Consider the following 22005-nt stretch of genomic DNA (forward strand, 5'->3'; position numbering starts at 1 on the left):
TATATTAAGCTTTTCAACTAAAAGGGTAGGTCAGTCTATAAATGTTGCATAAGCCAAGGGATGAATGATGAGTAGAAGTTGGTATTTTCTGATGTCTCAAAAGAAGACAAAAAAAACACAAATTGCCGGTATAACTAAAATCCATACAAAGTGTCAAGACACCTGCCTCTGAGTGCCTCTATAGTCTATATGCACCAAAATCTGTCCCAAGATATTCAGAAAATGTCAGATTTTTGCTGTCTGTAAATATAAGCCTTGCAAGCATTTTAGCCCCCCATTCGTTTTGCGGCAGGCAAGTGTTCCATATTGAGCATTTTACCATTGCAGTTCTTATAGCCTACTATCCCCCCCCCCCTCCAAGGGAAAGGTGATGGTGCTGATGTCAGATATCTCTATTGAATATAATATTGTGTTTAATATTGTATTGGTGAAAACTCTTTTTAAAACAAAAAATATTTTTTAAATAATACAATAAAAAATATTTTGCTTTTATTATTATTATAATTCACAACACGTATAACGATAATTTAAGATGTCCCAGGAAAATCCAATAGAAATTTGTAAATATAGTAAAGTGGATCTGACATTTGATTTCACTTTCTCTCCCCCCCCCCCCCCCCCCCCCCCCCTCTCTCTCTCTCTCTCTCTCTTTGTGGTGCATGGATTTGTCTTCAACGTGCTCCGGCTGGCATAGGAAGTAGTTCCGGTGGTTTAGCAGGCGGACGGGGTAGTGAGACCGGGGATCCTTGTTGTTGAGCGTCGCAAAAGCGAATAGCGGGTCAAGTCTGCTCATCATGACAGTCAAATGACCACGAGCACCGGTCAATTTGACGCCCGTACGGAGCACGGTGCATGCGACCAACTCCAAGTGACTGAACCTCCCATAAAGCTTTGTCTTCGAGGGACATTTCCAAGTGCAGAATATAGGCTTCTACCGCTGATTCTGTGAAGGAGGAAAAAGGGGAAAAAAAGAAAGAAAGAAAAAAATTGAGCCGGCACATAAACACCTTCCCGGGGTAAGTAAGTAGTCTTATTGCTGAAGGATCTGGGGATGACAGTGGTCAGGGCTCGGGATTTTAAGAAACGTCTTTCAGGGAGAGAAAATTTGATTAAGCTTGGGGGAGTTGAGTTAATGACAGGCCATGTCAAATTCCCTGCCTGTCACAGTATGCATATTTCATAGACAGCGTTTGTAGTGTTGTATTTCTAACATATATGTCATGTCAACTTCCATGACTTTGTATTAATAGTCGTGTGGGTCATGTTCAGTTATTGGGGCTAGCCTATATCTATAGCAGTTTGTTTGAGAAAATGATACGTAGGCTATAGTTGGGAAAAATTTATGAACGCACAGAACATGCGTGCACGAACATAATAGCATACCTGCTGCTAGTAACAAGCATTTTAGATGTGATAAACTGTCGATGTCGTATTAAACAAAACAAACCTAAAAATCGCCAAATAGCCTACGGAATGTCCATTATTTTGTCCTCGTTGTTAGCAATGTCATTGATTGTATATTATATATTCTCAGGTGAAGGTAGCCTACATTATGTAGAATGATGACTCGGTAATAAAGTTTTCTAAAATCATAAGAACAGCTGGATATACTTCGTGCTCATTATCGGCGTATTAAAGCAGCTGAAAGGAATTATCTATTGAGTTGTGCTATGGGTGATGTGCATGGGGGGGGGGGGTGCAGCATCACTACAGCTTGGTGGTAGCCTACCTGTGTGATTTAAGCAGTCTACTCAATCATGATATCAAGTTTAATCTGAGTTGTGTGTTATTGTGAAATGTATAGTCACTTTTGAAAGGATTGTGTTCAACTTCAAATATATCATTACTTACTTTCAAAAGAGTTTAGCAGAGGCAAAGCTTTGGGCAAACTGTAACCTGTTACATGACACATTTGCTGGGCAAATGTGTCAGAAAAAAGGTATATTCAAGGCCTAGGGCAAATTTTGCAATCCATTTAAAATTGTTGACATAAATGTCATTGGAAGTTGGCAATGGTGGGCAATCACTGAACAATTATCACCCAAATATGTACAAGTTGGGAATGGGCTATTGTCACATTGGATTATGATATGAGATTATGATATGAGTTGCACCCAAAGTTGTACCCAAATATAGTCTCCTTCTGCCTAGGGTCAGGTCAGTGGCCTTGTGATTAGAGTGCCCTCTGTGAGATTGGGAAGTCTGGGTTCAATTCCTGGCCGGATCATGCCAAAGATTATAAAAAATGGGACCCAATGACTCTGCTTGGCACTCAGCATCAAGGGTTGGATTGGGGGGTAAGTCCCTGCGACATACTAGTGTCACGTCCAGGGGTGTTGGTACATCATGGCTGGGAGATGTACTTGTAGCACATCAAGCCGCCTTACTCTATGGAAACAGGAGATAGGCTCCTTCATGGTCTATGGGTTCACTTGGCTCAGCAAGGCTGGCTTAGTTATTGGTGGCAGTGGCCGGTAGAACGTCTGGAAACCATGAGGTTCCCAGTTCGATTCCGGGCTCCCCCAGAGTTAGTGTCGAAGTGTCCTTGAGCAAGACACTGAACCCCAAATTGCTCTCGATGTGCAGGTTGGTACCTTGCATGGTTTCCGCCGCCGTGTGTGTGTGTGTGTGTGTGTGTGTGTGTGTGTGTGTGTGTGTGTGTGTGTGTGTGTGTGAGAGTGTGTGAGTGAATGTGTGAAAGCGCTTTGGATAAAAGAGCTATATACATTTTCTAACCTTCTCTGCTTTAGGGACCAACAGCCGTAAGGCTTATAGGTCTATCACACATCGAAGAAAAACCTATTGTAATAATACTATAGGGCAGGCCTATGGCCTGTACTGCTCTACTAACTTATATAGTACACAGGTGTACTACAGCTTATATGATATATATCAGTGGTTTTCAATTTTTCAACCCTTTTCATGTCAAGGTCCATTAGCTATTCCGCATTTAACCACCATTTGATGACCTTTTAGACTCTCAGACCCAAAACTTGTCATAGAATATTGTGTTGTTGTTGAATAAGATGTACACAAACATTGATCAAAATAGCAATTCTTCTACATTCTCTAATTGTGTACTCTTTTTGTAAATTAAAGTAATGCAGATGTTCAACAATAATTTAACTCTTGAGAGTGTAAAATGAAACGAAATGGACCGTAAGTGTCTATTTGGTTTCATTTTACGCACTCAAGAGTTAAAGATGTATAAGGGTCCATTTGGGTACCACTTCTCCATCATTTAATTACGTTTATCTTGGGACCACCTGGAACCCCCTCAAGGACCACTGGTATATATATACAGTATATATATATACACACAATGTACAAAGGACTATAAACAATGTTTCCTCATACAACGTCTGTGTCATTGGCCAATACAGAACAATTACATTTCCATTGAAACAAATACAATAGAAGAAGAATGCAGGAAAAGAGAGTGAGGATAATAGGAGAAGTAAAGAAAGAGAAAATGTGGGGGAGAGGACCCTGCTTATGATTTGGATGCGCCTCTAATTCTTATCAAGATGAGAGCTGTCTGAACAGATTTCTCTCATCATTATTTGCACTGAGATTTACGTGCGCCCTTAAATGGTGTTGATTGAGGCTAATTTGGCTTTTTAATTGCAGAACAGCTGCCACACTCACTGGTGATTGCCATTGTAGATGCTCTCAATAGATCACTCATAGACCCCTAAATGCCTCATTAAAATATGTTATGCAGAATCACATGAAACGTGCAGGGGAGAAAACCACGTAATGTGTTCTGATTTCTGTTTTATCATTGGAAAGGTCGTTGTAATTATCGTCAATGTCAGCAAAAGTAATACTAAGAAATTAGTATAGTACTAACTTTTTAAGAGTGGCATTAATAGGAGCTATTTGTGGGTGGGGTTTCAATGGGTTTCTTTGATAAACCATATGAATACCATATGTGAATGTACGAATCAATCATGGTTTTCATGATGCACACATTATTTATTTACAATCTATTGTTTTCCTTGGTACGGAATCATTTTGATTACTTTACTATTACAGCGTTCAACCACATACTTGCATCTCACTGTTTGCCAAGAACTATTTGCCAACTAATTTAAGCACAATGGATTTCACACCGTGCACTTGTCACAAATCATGATAAATATAATATTTAAAAGGGTTGCTCCCCAAGACACGCAGGCATCTCCTGCATAAACAATAAAGTGCAATACACCAACTTGCTTTTTAACTTGAGCTGTATGTATGGAGGGATGATTATGGTACACTACATACATCATTGAATATGCCAAGTTTACTTTTTTTTTTAATAGAACATAACACCAACTTTATTTAAATAACTTTGTAAATATGAATACATTTACAAGGGCTGATTTTGATGACTATTTTGAGTCATTCATGAATTAGTTTACTGATAGGCACTCTGTGCTGCTGTAGCCTTTTCACATTTGGCCACAGAACACTTACACTACAGGCAAATTCTTGACTTCCTTCAAATCAAATATACTTGTATTTTGTCTAACTAGTAGGAAACACCTGGGTCTTTCATTGTCCCTGAAAGCTTTATGGAAATAAATGTAATGGGTCACACACACCAAGACTGCATTTTAGTTTTTATTCTTGTATGTTTCTGAATGCCAGTACAAAAGGGACAAACATTCAGAAACTCTCCACACTGATGAAGGCTGGATAGCCGAAACATTTGTCTTCCATCCATCATGCAAGAATAAAAACTAAAATGCAGTCTTGGTGTGTGCGACCCATTACCTTTATTTCCATTATATGATTTGAACGGGTAACGCATCATAAGTCAGACCGCGTGGTCACAAGAAAAGGTATCACTGAAAACTTTATTAAATAGCTTACCTCCAAGTTAAAGTGTTCATTACCAGCAAAGGAAATTTGCTGCTTCATTCTGCTTGACACAGTAACTACATAACATCAACATCTGACGAGGCTGTTCCACTATATACTGTATAGGTTATAGCTGCTATACCTGAGGAACTTCCCCTCCATCACCAGTTAGGGAAGGATATTCATTTGAAGATGCAATAAATTGATATGCGTGCAAAACAGCAGCTCCTCTCTCTCTCTCTCTCTCTCTCTCTCTCTCTCTCTCTCTCTCTCTCTCTCTCTCCTTTTTTGAATGTATCTAATCTTTCTTCTGAGAGTGCTCCCAGGAGCTGTGGCGATTCTATGGTCAATCAAAAACTACAGATTATCTGAATTCAAATTCAGTAATATTATAAACTCCTTTCATCTTGTCACGCATCCGCTTTAATTCATCCATATAAGCATTTCTCTGATTTGAAAGAGAAAGATCATGCAAGAGATTAGATTGGGTGATGATCACCCCTCAATGGCCTATCTTTTGGAAATAACTCAGCCTTGGTGTTGTCAAACACGGCACATGCTAGCAGAGTGCAAAGCTTGCTATTGTGAATCTAGTGTAAAGTCCCATGTCTTACATGAACAGAGAGTGTAGTTGCCCTCCACTGGTTATGTTTTAATGAGTAACAATTGTAAGCCAATTTGCATGTAAAACAATGTAATTATAAACAACCATCAAAAAGCTGTAATACTTCTAAAAAATGTAAATGACTCTCCATTATAAAGCACAACCAAACCTAATCCGTGCCTCCAAGCCAGTGCCTCTAGGATTGGGGGATTTATTTCTATTATTAATGCTATTCACAAGCCAAACTTTTTAGGTTGGTGCAGTTCGGCGCTTTAATCTATTTTTGCTGTAAATTAATGAATTTTTAAAGAGGAGTAGTCCTCACTGAATAGGGCTGAATGTGGGAATGTAGTTTGAGTCGTGGTGACGCAGTGCTAGCCCCCCTGTACTGTGCTAAGCATGAGTTCACAAACAGCATTCCAACTCTCTCCTGGGACATTTCGTTGGGGGAGCATGCTGAGATGCTGCACTCCTATGTTTTATTTATGACTAAATATGCCTTTTTAACTTTGCCGTTGTCAGAATCTCGAATTGTGATAGCTTTTTCCTAGTCGGCGGTGGTAAGTCTACTGGGTCGCTAACTCGCTCTACCTTGGCAGATGTTTTCAGGTGTTGTGTTCTGTGAGGGCTTTACTGACTTAGATATTTATTCTGGTCCTTTAGGGATGTAGTGGAGCCTACTGATTTTTTTTCAAGGTTTCCTTCAATCAGCTTTGCTTTTAGTCCTAAGAAAAACTTGGAATCAATAGATTCTATTTCAATTGAGTGAAGGTTGTACACACGTAAATGAATAAAACAGTCTGTTTCTCTCAAAATTAATATGAACATTGAGGGAATGGGTGTGTGAGTAGAGTATATCGTCCTATTCCTTCCTTGAATTGGTTTACATGGAAGTTACTGTACCACTCCTGCTCAGAAGCAACTTACTGCATGTAAATTCTGCACAGTCAAGGACATCATGATTTAAAAATATCTGTTTTCAATTTTTCCTCATTCTTTTAGTTTACCTGACCATGAACGAGAACCACTAACCCGATATTCAAGAATCAAGGTAAAAACAAAAATGAATAAAACTGACTTGAATGATTCTTTAACTATCATCTGTGCCGCTTCAGTTCTCCTCCAAGAATAAGCAGACAGCATCAAATGATAATTACTTAACCCAACAACATTGACGGGCGACCAAGCAGCTGTCATAAGGGCAGCTGATTTGCCTCAATATCTTATAATTGAACCTTTTCACTGGCAAGTTTTCTGGCACTGAAGCAGAAAGTAATTAAGACGTCGGATTTGGCTTTTCGGACCCTTTTTCTCCCTTGAATGGCCCACACTTTTAGACATGATGGTGCTCAGCACGCCCACAGACTTTCTTTTGACACATTAGCCTTCGACAAGACAGTCAGTCCTTCCTTCCCAGAAACCCCCCCCCCCCCCCCATTTCATTTCAACCCCAGCCACTGTTCGCACACTCTGTCCCCCCCAAATATAGCATACATTGTAACACATTTACTGTACACAGCGTTACTTGGATTGATAACTGTAATATTATTACTGTTTTGGTCATTGTTACGATAGTTACTGTGGAAAGTAATATTACAGTAATATATTAGTCTGATACTCATTAGTCTGATACATTTTCAGGTTTAAAGACAATACTTTACAAACATTCACATCACATACACATATACACACAAACCTTTCCCACCCCCCCCATTCAAAGAAAAAAAAAAAAAAAAAACTAAACGTACACAAATGAAAATACCGTAATACAATAGATCACAGTTAAGAGTTTTAGAAAATAAAATAAAAAATAAAATGGAATACTCATGTGCATACATACTTTCGTTTTAAGAGAAACATCATATCTTATATTTTCCATTTGCAGCAGGTTGGTCAATTCTGCTAGACATACATTAAAAGAGAGGGTACTTCCACTCCTTTCCAATGGGTCAGAATATTCCTTTTTGCGATAACCATGCCATATTGTATGGCTTTATGTTGGTAATGAGTTAGAAATGACAGGTCTTGAAATCCACCCAGAATAGCACAGTAGGGGTCTGGGGTGATAACGCAGTCAAACACGTCTGAGAAAAACTTAAAGATGTCACTCCAAAAATTTGCCAGCATGTTTGAGGGGCGCTAGCACCTCCTATGCCCAGCTTTGTGTGTTTGTCTGTACTGTGTACCCCATAGCGAGGATTTGATTGGCTGAGCACCCCATAGCGATGATTTGATTGGCTGAGTAACTTTGAGGTACGTATTGAGGATGAAAAGTGAGGACAGAAAATGTAGGACGCTAATTGTGATTGGCCGGAATGTGATGAAATATGATGATAACAGCGCCCATTCACTTCACACAGGTGTAATTTTTGAGGGCCCTCCTATACACAGGTTTAATGTTTGTTTTTAGTTCAATGTTTGTTTTAAAAACGCCATTAACAATAAAGATAATTTAATGTTTGTTTTACATCATCATTACATCACCTAATCATGTAAGATGATTTTCCTTAAACAAACATTAAAAACGGCATTGAAATGGACATAGTTTAATGTTTGTTTTGTCTGATAATTACGTCATAAAAGATGGCATGTTGGAAGGTAACAGCGCCCCTCACTTCACATTGAGTGATTTTCTTCAATGAAGCGTGGCTAGCGATTCAGGGGCTGCAGCCGGCTGGTAATATATTACTAAGTAACACGCTACCGCCCACGTCGCTGGCTACAAAATGGTTGGGCCTTGACCCGAGAAGAGAGAAACTTAAGATGACAGATCAGATGCAGAAGTTGTTAAAATGGAAATCAAATAAACTACTTCCAACATATCTACAACAAATTGAAGGATATGTTATCTTCATTTCAAGACACAGAAATCACCAAAGCAATGTTCTCCCATTGCAATGGGGATCTACAAGTGTCACCTTGCGATGTGTTGTGCCATTGGGCTGAATGTACGACTATTATAACATGCGCCTTTCACACTGAGCACAACAACTGCTGTGAAATGATAATTATCTGAGCATCCACACTGATGTGTGATACGTTTCGTAAACAGAACAGAAACAGAAGAAACAGAGCCTACACATCACAATACGATATATGGATAAATATGACTGATTATTCATTGTAAGGAAACTAGAGGCCCAGGCCTGCACATCGAGTAGGCTACAATATCGGCTATATATTATTATTATTATATTATTATTCGTCAAAGACAAACCCCTCAGGTACATACAATCATAACACACAAAGTTACACGAAGTAACGGAATCTGTAGCCAATCACAGCGCTGATATACACAGGCCCAGAATTCAGCCAATCACAAGCATTGATTGCCACAAACATTTCGCCCGTAATTCAGCCAATCACAGCGATGATTGCCACAAACATTTCGCCCAGAATCCAGCCAATCACAGCGATGATTGTCACAAACATTTCGCCCAGTTCAGCCAATCACAGGGCTGATTGCCAACAAACATTTCGCCCAGAATTCAGCCAATCACAGCGTTGACACAAACATTTCGCCAATTGTAATAGATAGAGAGAGAGACAGAGAGAGAGAGATAAAGAGAGAGAGTGAGAGTGAGAGACAGAGAGAGGTCACAAGAAGTGACCAGATGTGATCTGCAAGATTGAAGTCTCAAAATACTAAAGGTCCGTCCCCACCAAACAGACTTGTTCAGACAACGTCCTACGAGTACACGAGTAGTCAGCCTTGAAACATGACGAGCAGACTAGATGTCCACTCTACAGTGGAGTAGTTATCCCCTCATCAGCTACCACACGGATATTGACGTCTCCCGAGGTCGGCAACTGACCATACATGCTCGGTTCTTCATCAAAGGGACTTCCAACCAGCCGGCACGGTGATATCGACGGCAATTGAGCTTGTCGGCAGGCGACTCTTTCAGATGCTTTCCAACTGCTTCCGCGGCCTACCGTCGGTGCGTTGGTCTGGAGCTACCTTAACCCCCCCCCGAACACACACACACACACACACACACACACACATCCAGTCTAAATTCAGCCCAGTCTCCCCATCCCTAACATAAGGGAAACACAGAAAAAAGCCCTAACCACACCAAAGGGTCGAGACGGTTTTATGATATGTCTGACGCACGTCGTCCCGCGTTGTCCCAAGTGATTCAACGCATGTAATTCAATGGCCCAAACCACACCAAAGGGTCACTCACCATGCAACTCCTTGCAACCGTTTGGACCCAAGGAGTTGCATGGCGACCCTTTGGTGCGGTTAGGGCTTTAAAGTCATACTGTAAGGGCAAGGATGGTAAATCAGTGAATGATATCAGTACAGAGAGCACAGATATGATGCCTTTAATTCTGTCAGTAAAAATCACACCCGTGTGAAGTGAGGGGCGCTCTTATCATCGTACATCATCATGACATAACATTTGCTCAGACACATATGACGTAAATTCTCCATTCATTGTCAATGGGAATTTAGGGCTCCATCTTGCGCCACCCTCATCCCTTATCTCTAAACTAGACGATCTACATCGAGACATTGTGAGCTTGTAGATCGGCTATTTGACCTATTTTAAGGGTTTTTTTAAATAGTAAAAAATGGCAAATTAGTTTAGGGATAAGGGTTAAGGGGTGGCGCAAAATAACCACGAAATTAAGAGACATCAACCGTGTTAAATACAAATCTAGGACTGTTTATTGGTGTGAATTAGATCAGAAAATTACTTTGTTCTTTGCATTTTGTCATTACTTTCATTTTTCCTCTGAAAATATTTTGATGTCGCTTTATTTTGGTTCTCCCCGCTCCTTCTACACAAACTCCCAACCTCTCAACCACCCATTTCCACCCACTCCTCCTCTCCATTCAAAGTTCTCTATTAAAATGCAGAACTGTAAAGCCTCTCTCAGCCTAAAAGCCTGCTAGCAGCGGGGGGCTGTTAGCTGTTAGCGATGCATTCAGATGGGTGAGTGCATCACAGCTACAAAGTCTAATGGGTGAATACATTCAATCACACACAACACCCTCCCCCCTCCCAACTCCTTTAAAGGGACAATGTGCCCAAGTTGTGAAAGAAGCTGCGTCCTCAATGCCAGGGAGGAAAGTATTGACACGAAAATGCCCAAATCCTTGCTTTTCAAATATTTTTCATTTTCGTTTTTGTTTTTTTTCTCTTCATTTTGGCTAATGCTTGTCATCCCTTCTGGATGTGCCAACTAATAGACACTAATAACTTTAAGTTTAAAATCACAAAAGTTTCATCCTCTTTAATTCATTGCCTTTGACATGTATTTTAAAGTCCCTGTCTGGTGTGGTTTAAATCCTCATAAAATAACATCCCTGTTCAATAAATGCAAGTATTTTCCTCCCCTCAAAACATCCCTAATGGAGCTTAACGTTGCTTTTTTGCTCTATCTTTAACCTCATTTAGTATTCCTGTGAATATGTATACATTTGATCCTCCAGAGTATGTAAACATTTTATCCCCCAAACTTTGGGTAATTCAGTGACTATCCACAGTACAGAAACTAGGGCCACTGGGTGAATACCTTTGGTCCGACATACTAACAGTCTGACACACAATAGTCTGACTGTGACACCCTACCCCTAATCTGCCCTACCCCAAACCCTAACCTAACCGCACACGGCAGCCACTGGTGAGTCTTAACCGGCCACGCATGTGTCTTAACCAGCCACGCATGTGTCTTAACCAGCCACACATGTCGGACTGTCCCATGTCGGACTGTTAGTACGTCGGACCAACGTATGCGCCCCACGGCCACTTCCTCATTCACAGCAGTTGGGTTACGTGGGAGTTCTTGTTTTGTGTCACTAACATGATTGCATACGCCCTCATTGATCGATGCATATGAAAATGCATACATTTAGTATAGTATTGGCTTCGTTTAGCATTCCACATGTGTGGTCGCAGCCCTCTGTCAAACGTTGGATACCGTGGGTGCATGTCTCTGAACATTGTCTGACTCTGAAGACAAGATTTTAGTTGTAAAAACGATATTAAAGGAGCACGTCGCCAATGTTATGCCTTAACTTTGTCAGATTGGTCCTCTTTAATACTCATTATTATAAGATGGTACTATTTATTTTACTCTGTATCTAGTTGGCAGGCTGTGCCCAGAATTGTACAACATACAACCCTGAACTTTTTTACACTTTAGAGTTTAGAGTAACATTTTACACTCTGGATTTGACTGGGTAATGGGTATGATCAACTAATTTGTAATCTGTTCTTTTTATTTAGCCTACTACTTTTGAGATGTATTCCTAGTTAGTGATAAAAACAGACAGACATACCGGACATATTTAGACTTTGTGTTTGCTGTGATTGTTTTATATAATTGTTACATGGGCACTCATGCACTCCATTACAAAAAAGCCCTGCTACGAGGAGATTAAGACATGACAGAATTGACATGTTTGTCTCCAAGGTTAAGTGTAGCTGGTTAATGTACTTTATAAGGATACACTTTCTTTCATCATGGTAAATTGGATCACTTGTCTTGAGACCATAGTTTGTTGTCTTCTTGAATAGATCAAAATGCCGACATTTGAAATGGCTTCCTTTCCAACAGGCGACCCATTATGTCCATTATTGAATTTGACCTCCCAAATGATAACCATCTTTTGTAAAAGAAAAAGCTGTAAGTACAATAGAGGAGGTGGTATAGGCCTACACGTAAATTCATAAAATGCAAGATTGCATCATCTTTTTTTATTCCATAAGCATTATAGGACCACTAACTATCAATAATTTAGCTCTTATGCTACTATGAGATGTCAGAAAAGGTTCTTATGGGGGAAGTGTCACAGTCACTGACTTTTGTGTCTTTTGTGGTAGAGTCTAGGCCTTGTATTTTTATGTATTGTTGTCTGTTCTAGCTTTCATGGTTGTCTTTCCCTGCTGTATCTCATGTGTTCCCCAGTCAGTCCTTGTCGAGTCATTGCTTGTGTCACATCATGTTTAGTGTTTGTGATTGTGACTGTTTTCACTGTTAATACATGTATTAAATCACCCAATATTGGGTTTTCAACTCTGCCTGCCTTGCTATCCTGCCTTTGAGTCCTCACCACACCATCAGATCAAGACAGGCAGGTTATAACTTCAAAATTATTGATTTCATTAAGAAGCTCTTATGGGCAGTGTCGCAGTGCAGTTGTGCCCTATAGGAACTAAAAAGGAATCCACACTAATAATAAGTAACATCTGTGTAATGTCAGTGTGGGCTATGTTTTATTTTATTTTAGTAATCTTACTAATGGTCTATCTTTGTGAATGACTAAATCTAATTTGGGTGTGAATTTGTTTTGTGAAAGATGTATGTAATTTGCAATTTGCTTCAGGTGAGTCCAGGGGTCATTGAAATGACTGTCTGGACCGTTTTAGGTAGTGGGTTTGCTTGCCTGCATGCCCGCCACAGCAGGGACCCCGTCATATCCCCAGAAGCCAAGTCACGCCCCCCTTTCTGTCTCCCTTTATTACCCATAATGCCAAATGTTCCTCGCCAGGCCAGCACCCCGCCATGCAGCCGGCCCACGCTTCCAAACCTCCCGACAAACAACAGCCGAGGCTGCACAGCAGGTTGGGGCTTGTGGCAGTCTGATTTTCAGCTTGAGCCTCCTTTTTAATGAGGGGAGAATAAGTACTTGTTGTAGGGTCGTCGTCCGTCCCCCCCCCCCCCCCCCCCACACAAACTAACACCAGTATGGCTTCATTCCCCTCAGCAAAGAAATTGTGCACTAATTAAGATGGCTTCCCAGGATTTGGGTGGGGGTGGAAGATGGGATAGTAGACACTACAGGGATGGTGCTGTGCAGAAGGTCTTGTCAGTCCTCTCCTCTCCTCTCCTCTCCTCTCCTCTCCTCTCCTCTCCTCTGACCCCAAACCTTGGCTTTGTTTAATTTTATGAGTGCGTACTAAACATTTGTTTTCCTTTTCCTACTTTTAATTAAGCAAGGATTTTGCAGGCGCAGTGTATTTTCCTGGGTTCTTCATTCCCTTCCTCCTGGTGTATTGGGCTCTCCAGGGGGATGGTTGCAAAACTAGACAGAAGGGTTTGTGTTGTTACTACTGGTAGGCACGCTCATTGAAGTTCTTCCGGCTAGATGATATACTACAGTGAACCTGAATGGAAAATGCGTGGGCCTGTAGGTTCTTTGTTGTTCAAGGACATTGGAGGCTTGTATGGGATGAGATGAAGGTTTAGATTCCTGTATCCTTTGGATGAACTCACGAAGCTATGTGGTTAAATCTTTGCTGTTTTTTTGTTTGTTTTTTAGGTTAAAGTAAGGTACTGTAAGATCTGCCTCTGTCCCCCAAATGAAAAACAGTTTGCTTCCAAAGGCGTCTCACATCTTTATAGTCAAGAACAGCATAATCAGAACAGTCTGAATGTGACATCTTGACTCTGATGATGAGTCAGCGTTCTGACTTTCTGGGTCGTAATTCTTGAGCCCCGATGGAAGCACAGAGCGATTGGCAAACCAATTTTCTTTCATATATTAAAAATCTCCTTTCTTTTTCCCTGAGTCATCCTTAAAGTATTTTCTGCCCGAAGCCCCAACCAAACCCCACTCACACAGGGTGCATTCTGATCTCACATTCACTCCCAAAATAGCCAATAAATTAAAATGTTGAGGCTTCCTTGCGTGCTTCCATTGTGTGCATCTGTCTCAGTCCAGGACTGGGAGGGGGGAGCATCGAATTGACAGGAGAGTGAGGCACCCCGATGCTCCGATAACATGAGCAGGTTGGGCTGGCAGAGGTGGTGGGCGGTGATACAGTGAGAAGAGAAGGGGTGTGTGAGCCTCCTTTCAGCCTCCGCTGGAGTGTTGGAATTTCTCCCGAACTGCCCACACACACACACACACGCACACACACACACACACACACACACACACACACACCCCATTTGGCAGGCACTTGTGAAAACAATTCTCCAGCTTTTAGTCACTCTGCAGATTCAATTGCCATTTCCACTTTGGAGAGAAGGAGAGTGTCGGGGAGTGGGGATCCGTACAGACAGAACTGGACGCAGAGTGAGAGAGAGGGAGAAAGTGAAGACTTTTAACTGGGTTGGACGGATGCCGAGGCCAGCCGAGCGGCTGGGCAATATTAATATCTTATGAAGGCTTCCTGGCAAAGAGACGAGCTCTCACCGTCTTGCACGGCTGTGTGTGTTTGTGTGATTTCAGTGTCGGCACTCACCGATTCCTAAACGGGAGACGTGCTAACATGCACCAGACAAGGATTCCACCTTTCACCTCAGCGAGTTCCCCGGATGCTTGGGCCAGGAGAAAGATGGAATGCAATGGAAATGGTAAGAGACTTCACCAACAGCACTGTGTCATCAACAAACTGCCACATTAAAGCTAATCTTCATAACCAGGCCTGTCTCATATATTGGTTATTTGTGCGATTACATACAGGTGCCATTTCCAGAGTCATATTACGTAATAAACATGGCAAAAGGTTCAGCTTTCAAATATTCAAAACTCAAATGTCTAAAGCTAAACCTACTACACTGTATACATAATATAATATCCTCATCATAATATAGAGAGAGAGACAGTAGAAACCATGAGATCTCTGTGGGGGGTGGGCCATAGAGAGAGACAGTAGAAACCCAACCAGGCCGGCGCCGTCCTAGTAATATAATATCTTGAGGTTTATGATATTCTATTCTTTATGATAATTTTTTTCATAAATGAATGCTATTGAACACCATTTATGTCTGTGTGTTGGTTTAAAAAAATATTGGACAATGAAAAGTACAAAATTGGACTCTCAAACTGTCTGCTAAAGCAGTGGACTCCACCACCTTTCTCCTCTCAAAAATGTATTATTTTTAATTTCAATTTACATTTAAACTAGGTTGTTTCTCCCTGACAGCAGAGATATAATAAACCAGTATGCAAGTCAACCAATCTATGTCTGCCTTTATCCTCCACAAGCTGTGTGTCCTGCTGCGCTGACTAGCTGAGTTGTAAACAAAACGTCCCCTCTCTTTCTCTCTCTCTCTCTCTCTCTCTCCCAGAATTCAACCAGGGTCGCTGTGCGTCGTCAGCCAACCAGTGAGTGAAAGGAGATCTTTCTTCACAGCAAAACGTCACTGGTCTGAGACCTCCCTCTGTGAACCTTTGCGCCTTGAACCCCCCCCCCCCCCCCCCCCTCTCCCAAGACCCAGCCACCATGACCTCTGAGCTGGAGAGCAGTCTGACCTCCATGGACTGGCTCCCCCAGCTCAGCATGCGGGCGGCCATTCAGAAGGGTGGAGACGCGGGGTATCTCCACCACGGCCACCACCACCACCATCACAGCAGCCACCATCTTGGAGGTCACAGCCACCACGTCGGGCACCACCACGTGGGGCACGGCGGGTCGGGCAAGAAGGCCGCCCAGCTGGAGCCCGGCACCACGCTGGACCAGGAGGAGGCGGCGCAGCACCGTGACGGCAAGCCGCCGTACAGCTACGCCAGCCTCATCACCTTCGCCATCAACGGCTCGCCACGCAAACGCATGACCCTCAGTGAGATCTACCAGTGGATCTGTGACAACTTCCCCTACTACCGGGAGGCGGGCAGCGGCTGGAAGGTAAGAGAGGAAGTGTGTGTGTGTGTGTGTGTGTGTGTGTGTGTGTGTGTGTGTGTGTGTGTGTGTGTGTGTGTGTGTGTGTGTGTGTGTGTGTGTGTGTGTGTGTGTGTGTGTGTGTGTGTGTGTGTGTGTGTGTGTGTGAGAGACAAATTCTCTCACACGCACAGACAGACAGACAGACAGACAGAGATATGGAATTTAGCTAATGCTAATGACGAAATGTGATGCGTCTGTTACCTAGAAAAGCAGTGAAACCTTTCAAGCAGCCAGCATTGACTGACAGATGCCCGCTCCCCTCATTCAGATGACATTATTAAATCCATATGCAAATGTTGCCATGCAAATCCCAGGCAATATGAGCGGAAAGGTGGCTCTGTTATTGGAGACAGATGAATAGATCCCTTGGGTGGTGTCTGGGGAATTCTCTACCTTATTAGTGAAGAAGGGAATAGATGCAGTCCTTCCACTGACACACTGAAGAGGCTGTCTGCAAACTATCAGCCATTTCATCTATTTGAGATTTTCTCACTGAGGAGGGTACAGTTTTTCTCTTTTTCTCTCATTATTTCTCTCCCTGTTTCCCCTTCCCCACTCTGTATCCTCATCAGTTCCCCCCCTCCCCTCCCCGTCTCTCTTTCTGTCTGTCTCACTCACCTTCTCTTTCTGCATCTCTTGTCTCTTTCTTTCCCTCTAACACTCTCTTCTCATCTCCTCCGCTTCTCATTTCCTCCCTTCTCATTTCCTTTTCACTAAAGCTGCGTTTGTTCCCCGTCTATAATCTTCAACACACCGACGTTCCCGGAGTGAAAGTGTGTGCCAACAGCTCAGACAAAAAGGTTGCGATACAAGCCAGGTTGTATTGGCAGAGCTCCTTACATGATTGTAGGACTCAATCAATTTGTTTGCCATTCACTCGGAGAGAGGATAGGGGGATATTGAGGCCGTTCTGTCTGCCTTTTCCTGCTGGCATCACCATTGCACTTGGGTGTCGTGCTGTTGCCATCTTGTAATTATACCTCTACATTTAGAGTGTGTGTGTGTGTGTGTGTGTGTGTGTGGGGGGGGGGGGGGGGGGGGGGTTGCATTTGTATAACGTCATTAAAGGATCGTACTTGAACTCTTGCGGGGTTGGGGTTTTTTGGGGCACATATTCAGGCATTTCTCCACCATTTCAAAACTAGATTATTTTAACCAATTCACAAAGGTTTGTACTGGAGTACTGTACCTTTCGCTTAGGATATGCAAGAGGCATGTCAATTGTCGATAGAATGTTTTTCAAAATATATTGTCCCCCCTAAAAAAAAGCAAGAAAATGCATAATTAGCTGATCCACAAATTCACAACGCATCACATGGCATTGTTTTGTGAGTTTGTAGATCTGCTATTTAGACTATTTGTCCTATGATGAACCATATATGGCATAAGTGGTTACCAGTAATTGACACTACTTTACTTTATTGCAATACAAATAACAACTTTAATTAGGTTACTTTAAGATAACGACCAATCTATCCTCTATATTCCCTCTCAGTGCTACTTTTTTTTGTGTGCATGAAAATAAGAAAGTAAAGTGGCACAACCACTTTTCTAGAGAAAAATACATATTTACATCATCTCTGTCCTGTGCATCATCAAATCTCTCTTCAAATACAGTTTGTATGCAAAGCAGCAAATCAAGCTTCTAGATCGTACAAGTTGATTTAAGCAGTGGGGGGAAGCGGTGTGGCATGATGTGAATTATAGGCGGCACATGGAAATCGATTCAAAGCGACTATACAGCCCCTCAAGTGAGCTCAGAGTGCAGCAGGCCTCTCGTCGACTAGACTAGAGCACTGCACACAGGCACTTAAGTTCTAAATGTCAGTATTCTGGTAGAATGCAGAAGACTCTGGGATATGTTTTGAAAAGGCTTGTAAATCCACTGCTCTCTGAATGTACGTGGCCCAGTATGTGTGTGTGTGTGGGGGGGGGGTACTAGCCAAGGCCATCGCAGGGAAAGTTACATAAGGCTGGTTCATTCAAGTTCAGGTGATTGCTGTCAGCTGTACACAGTGGGAATGCAGACGCACAGGGATTGTCTGGCGGACACGATCCGCTTGCCGCACAGGCATTGGTTGTGTTGCGTGCGCAGACGTTGCAGCATGCATTTCGTTGCATGCACTTCACATGTACACACATTGAATTGAATTGTTTTTTTTCCCCTTTCTTTTCTCTTTTTTCTGGACTCATACGTAAGAGGTTACTCAGGCTCTTAAAAGTGCTCCTTGCGCCCTACCTTCACCTTCTGCCTTGCATTTAGACCTGCATATGTGCGTGTGTGCGACTGTGCGTGCAAATGTGTGCACTCTCAGAGTTACATAGACCAATGCACGCACAAACATGGAGAGTCTCCCGTAGTCTCAGGTAGGCCTTGTACGTGTGCAGTCTACAGATTACATTGGGGCAGCTCAGCGGGAGAGGAGAGAGAGGGGAGCAGAGCAGAGCAGAGCAGATGAGAGGAGGGGAGAGGAGAGGAGAGGAGACTGTCAGAGAGCAGAGGAGAGTTTTACTACCCAGCACACGCACTCAGTCTGTTCTGTATGATAATGTGGGAGTGCAGGCACGGCAGGGTTGAAACCAGGACAACGCACAGTCACATGCAGACAGACGCGCAAGCACACACGCACGCACGCGCATTCACACACACGCACACACACACACACACAGACAAGCAAAGGCATAGCATCAGTATTCAAAGAGTTGAAGAACACACACATGTACACACACACACACACACACACACACACACACAACTGTAGTAGTGTTCATTCATCTACCCCACCATTATGATCAGATAGCTCGTCAAGGTCATGAGATTTGTGTGTCTTAGCTGGAATTGAATATGTCGATGGCTCTTGTCATCTGAGAGGTCATGTTCTGGAGCTCCTGAAAGCGGCTACATGGAAATCTGTAACACTGTATGAAATGCAGCAGCCATGACATGCAAATCCCAGGTTTATTCCAGTAATGGACATACTGTAGATAGAGAGGGGTGCATGTGTTTTGTTTCGTGTTTTCGCATGCCGGGAGCCACGGGTTAGTTGTAACCAGCCGTGGTTTAGTTTAAACCAGCCACGGGTTAGTTGTAACCTGCCGCGCATGCCGGGAGCCACGGGTTAGTTGTAACCAGCCGTGGTTTAGTTTAAACCAGCCACGGGTTAGTTGTAACCTGCCGCGCATGCCGGGAGCCACGGGTTAGTTGTAACCAGCCGTGGTTTAGTTTTAACCTACCACGTGTTAGTTGTAACCAGCCGTGGTTTAGTTTAAACCTGCCACGGGTTAGTTGTAACCAGCCGTGGTTTAGTTTAAACCTGCCACGGGTTAGTTGTAACCAGCCGTGGTTTAGTTTAAACCTGCCACGGGTTAGTTGTAACCTGCCGCGCATGTCGGGAGCGACAGTGCTGTCGGACTAATGCCTGTTGCACTCTTAGTATGTCTAACAAATGTATGCACCCCGATAAAGAGGTACTGTAGCATGCACGTGATCTTTACAAAGGAGTTTAAGCAGACTTTAAGTACAGTTTATTCCAGTAATGAACAGCTCATAGATAGATAGATATATAGATAATATAGTAGTGTACATGTGAGCAAAGGGGTTTAGGCTGCTGTCGTTGAAAAGAAAAGAAAAATCAACAATGTATTGTTGCCTTAGCATATGTTGTGTTAGTAGTCATTGCATAAGTGTAAGTTAGTGTTAGACTTTTGTTTTTGGACCAACTCAAGCATTTTTTCCTATTGCATATATAGAGCTTTTCTCCAGTACGGTTCACATGAACTGCTGAAACCCATCAATCCAATACACTGGAGGGTTGCAACACAGTGTTGCATCAGACTGCATCATACTATCATTATTTTTTTTAGCTTTCAAGTATCTGTGCAATGGCAATATCTCACCTGTGCTTTATTTACAAACCTCTGTCTGTTTCCGTCTGCCTTCCTGTGGCAGGCAGGCAGACAGGTAGGTTGGTATGTCAATTTGACAATAAAATTGATAAAGTGCATTCATGTAAATAGGTTTTCAGTGTAATGGGTCCACCCCCCAGGGGTGCTCTTTTCGATGGGTCCCAGGGATATTTTATGAGTCCCACTTCAACAATGTTAGGAGTCATATTTTGTCATTTTTACAAATTGCAGCATTTAACTCCCATTTCATAGAATTTGGTTTGAGCGTACGCAAAATGGCTGCACTCTTTATCATTTCGATTGTGTTTCTACATCGATTTATATGTTGATTTATATAACGTAGGATGAAGTCTGATGTGGTCTGATGATTGTGTAGATTTATTTTTGTAACGTGGATTCTGTTTCTGTACAGTACTGCGTCCCAGGACCCGCAGAGGGTGACATCACTGACATGATTGCCTCCTTTCTCAATTTAGTGAGATTAAGGACACAGGCTATTTGCATTACTGAAGTGTATCTGTCTCTCTAACACTCATTAGGCCTCACTCTATCCCTCTTTCTCTCCTTTGCTCTGTGGTATCCAGTGTGCGTGGCTCTACTTTCCCATGCCCTCTGCTGCGCCCTCACAGCCCTTTCACACCCACGTGTCCCTCCACCCCAGCAGCCCAAGTTTCCACCTTCACAACGGCCCCTAATCAAGCATGTAGCGAGAGATGAAAAGTGCACATGGTTTTCTCTCTCTCTCTCTCTCTCTCTCTCTCTCTCTCTCTCTCTCTCTTATCAGTCAATAGTTAGTGAATGGATATGAATGGGGCCAAATCATATTAAGGACCTCATAAGGGAGATAAGCAAAAATAAAAAAATAAATGTAATATTCATTAATGTAATGAAACTTGAAGAAATGTATGCATTCTCAAGAAAGTTGTCTTATTGATTATTATATTTCAGTTCATCAATATTGGCCAGATAGCTCTCAGGCCTGATTTAGCCAAATCTAGCCTGAATGTAGCCTGAATCAGATCTGTGTCACTTCAAGATATAAATCTGATTTGCTTAAATAAGTCTAAATGGAATCCAGAATCACATGGAATCCGATTTTTTCAAATGTGACTTGAGTCACATTCAGAGGTGGTTTCTCAACACAAAATGTTGAAAAGGAGAAGGATCCGTCATGCCCGCAGACGCCCCGAGGGCGTTGCACAACACAAACCGATGTATGCACGAGGTTGTGATGTCAAGGTTACAAGTTATTATAACGCCCCGCATCCGTATACGTTTGGATCGTTTCATGTTTGCGTTGGCAATTAATGTAAACGTATTTTTGTTCAAAGATGGTTGATCGCATCGAATATCTCTTGCGTGTGTCACTGTGACTGCGACCTCCCAAGTTCCAACCTACTGACAAGTTCCAACCTACTGACACACCCACTTATAACGTCTCGGTTCACAAAGCGCTGCGTGCAATTACAAAGCTGAACCACCGTTTTGTGGTTCACATTGGGAACAAACGTTTATGGTTCGGAACCAACTCATTTTCAGTGGAAACACTCTGAACTGGTTCAATATTTAGCGGGAAGAAATAACCGAACCGGTTCAGCCCCGGTGGAAAAGGGGCCAATGTGACGTCATTTGAGGTTCGGGGGGGCGGGTACCGTGCTAAAGTCGTCTCTTCGGTGTTACTGAAAATTTCTGACGAGCCGAAAACATTTCGGCACTACAGCGCAGAAACAGCAGTAAAATAGGAGTATGCATCGGCCCTTAGTCAACAAAATTAACACTGGCTTCGCCATACTTCATCATTTGTAATGGCTTTCATGTATCTGTAGGATGGCAAGAACTTACTATACGTTCTATTCTATCTATCTGTCTACTACCGTACTCACTGTATCTATCGATTTGGTGAGGGCCTTTCCATTATCTACCACATAAGAAATGCCATTTGAATCTCTTTCCTTTGTAGCAGTCTCTGCTCTCCTGTGAGCCTCTTCATGGCCACAGGGCCTAGACTAGCTGTGT

General features: G+C 42.5%; 1 protein-coding gene across 4 annotated transcripts in view; it reads left to right on the plus strand.

The window, feature by feature from the left end:
- Positions 1 to 724: 724 nt before the first annotated feature.
- Positions 725 to 22005, plus strand: part of LOC308315311 (forkhead box protein J3-like) — a 72589-nt gene continuing 51308 nt past the window's right edge. For 2 of the 4 annotated variants that reach the window (XM_080763236.1, XM_080763238.1), the window contains exons 1-5: positions 725 to 1016; positions 6458 to 6506; positions 14649 to 14773; positions 15491 to 15527; positions 15635 to 16047. In XM_080763236.1, coding sequence (XP_080619362.1) covers positions 14735 to 14773; positions 15491 to 15527; positions 15635 to 16047 — 489 coding nt within the window. In that variant the 5' untranslated portion in view covers positions 725 to 1016; positions 6458 to 6506; positions 14649 to 14734. Of the gene's footprint in view, positions 1017 to 6457; positions 6507 to 14648; positions 14774 to 15490; positions 16048 to 22005 lie in introns of all 4 variants that reach the window. The other 2 variants (XM_080763239.1, XM_080763237.1) reach the window with 2 other exon arrangements.

This window comes from Protomyctophum bolini (assembly GCF_963924005.1).
Source record: "Protomyctophum bolini genome assembly, chromosome: 5".
Lineage (NCBI taxonomy): Eukaryota > Metazoa > Chordata > Actinopteri > Myctophiformes > Myctophidae > Protomyctophum > Protomyctophum bolini.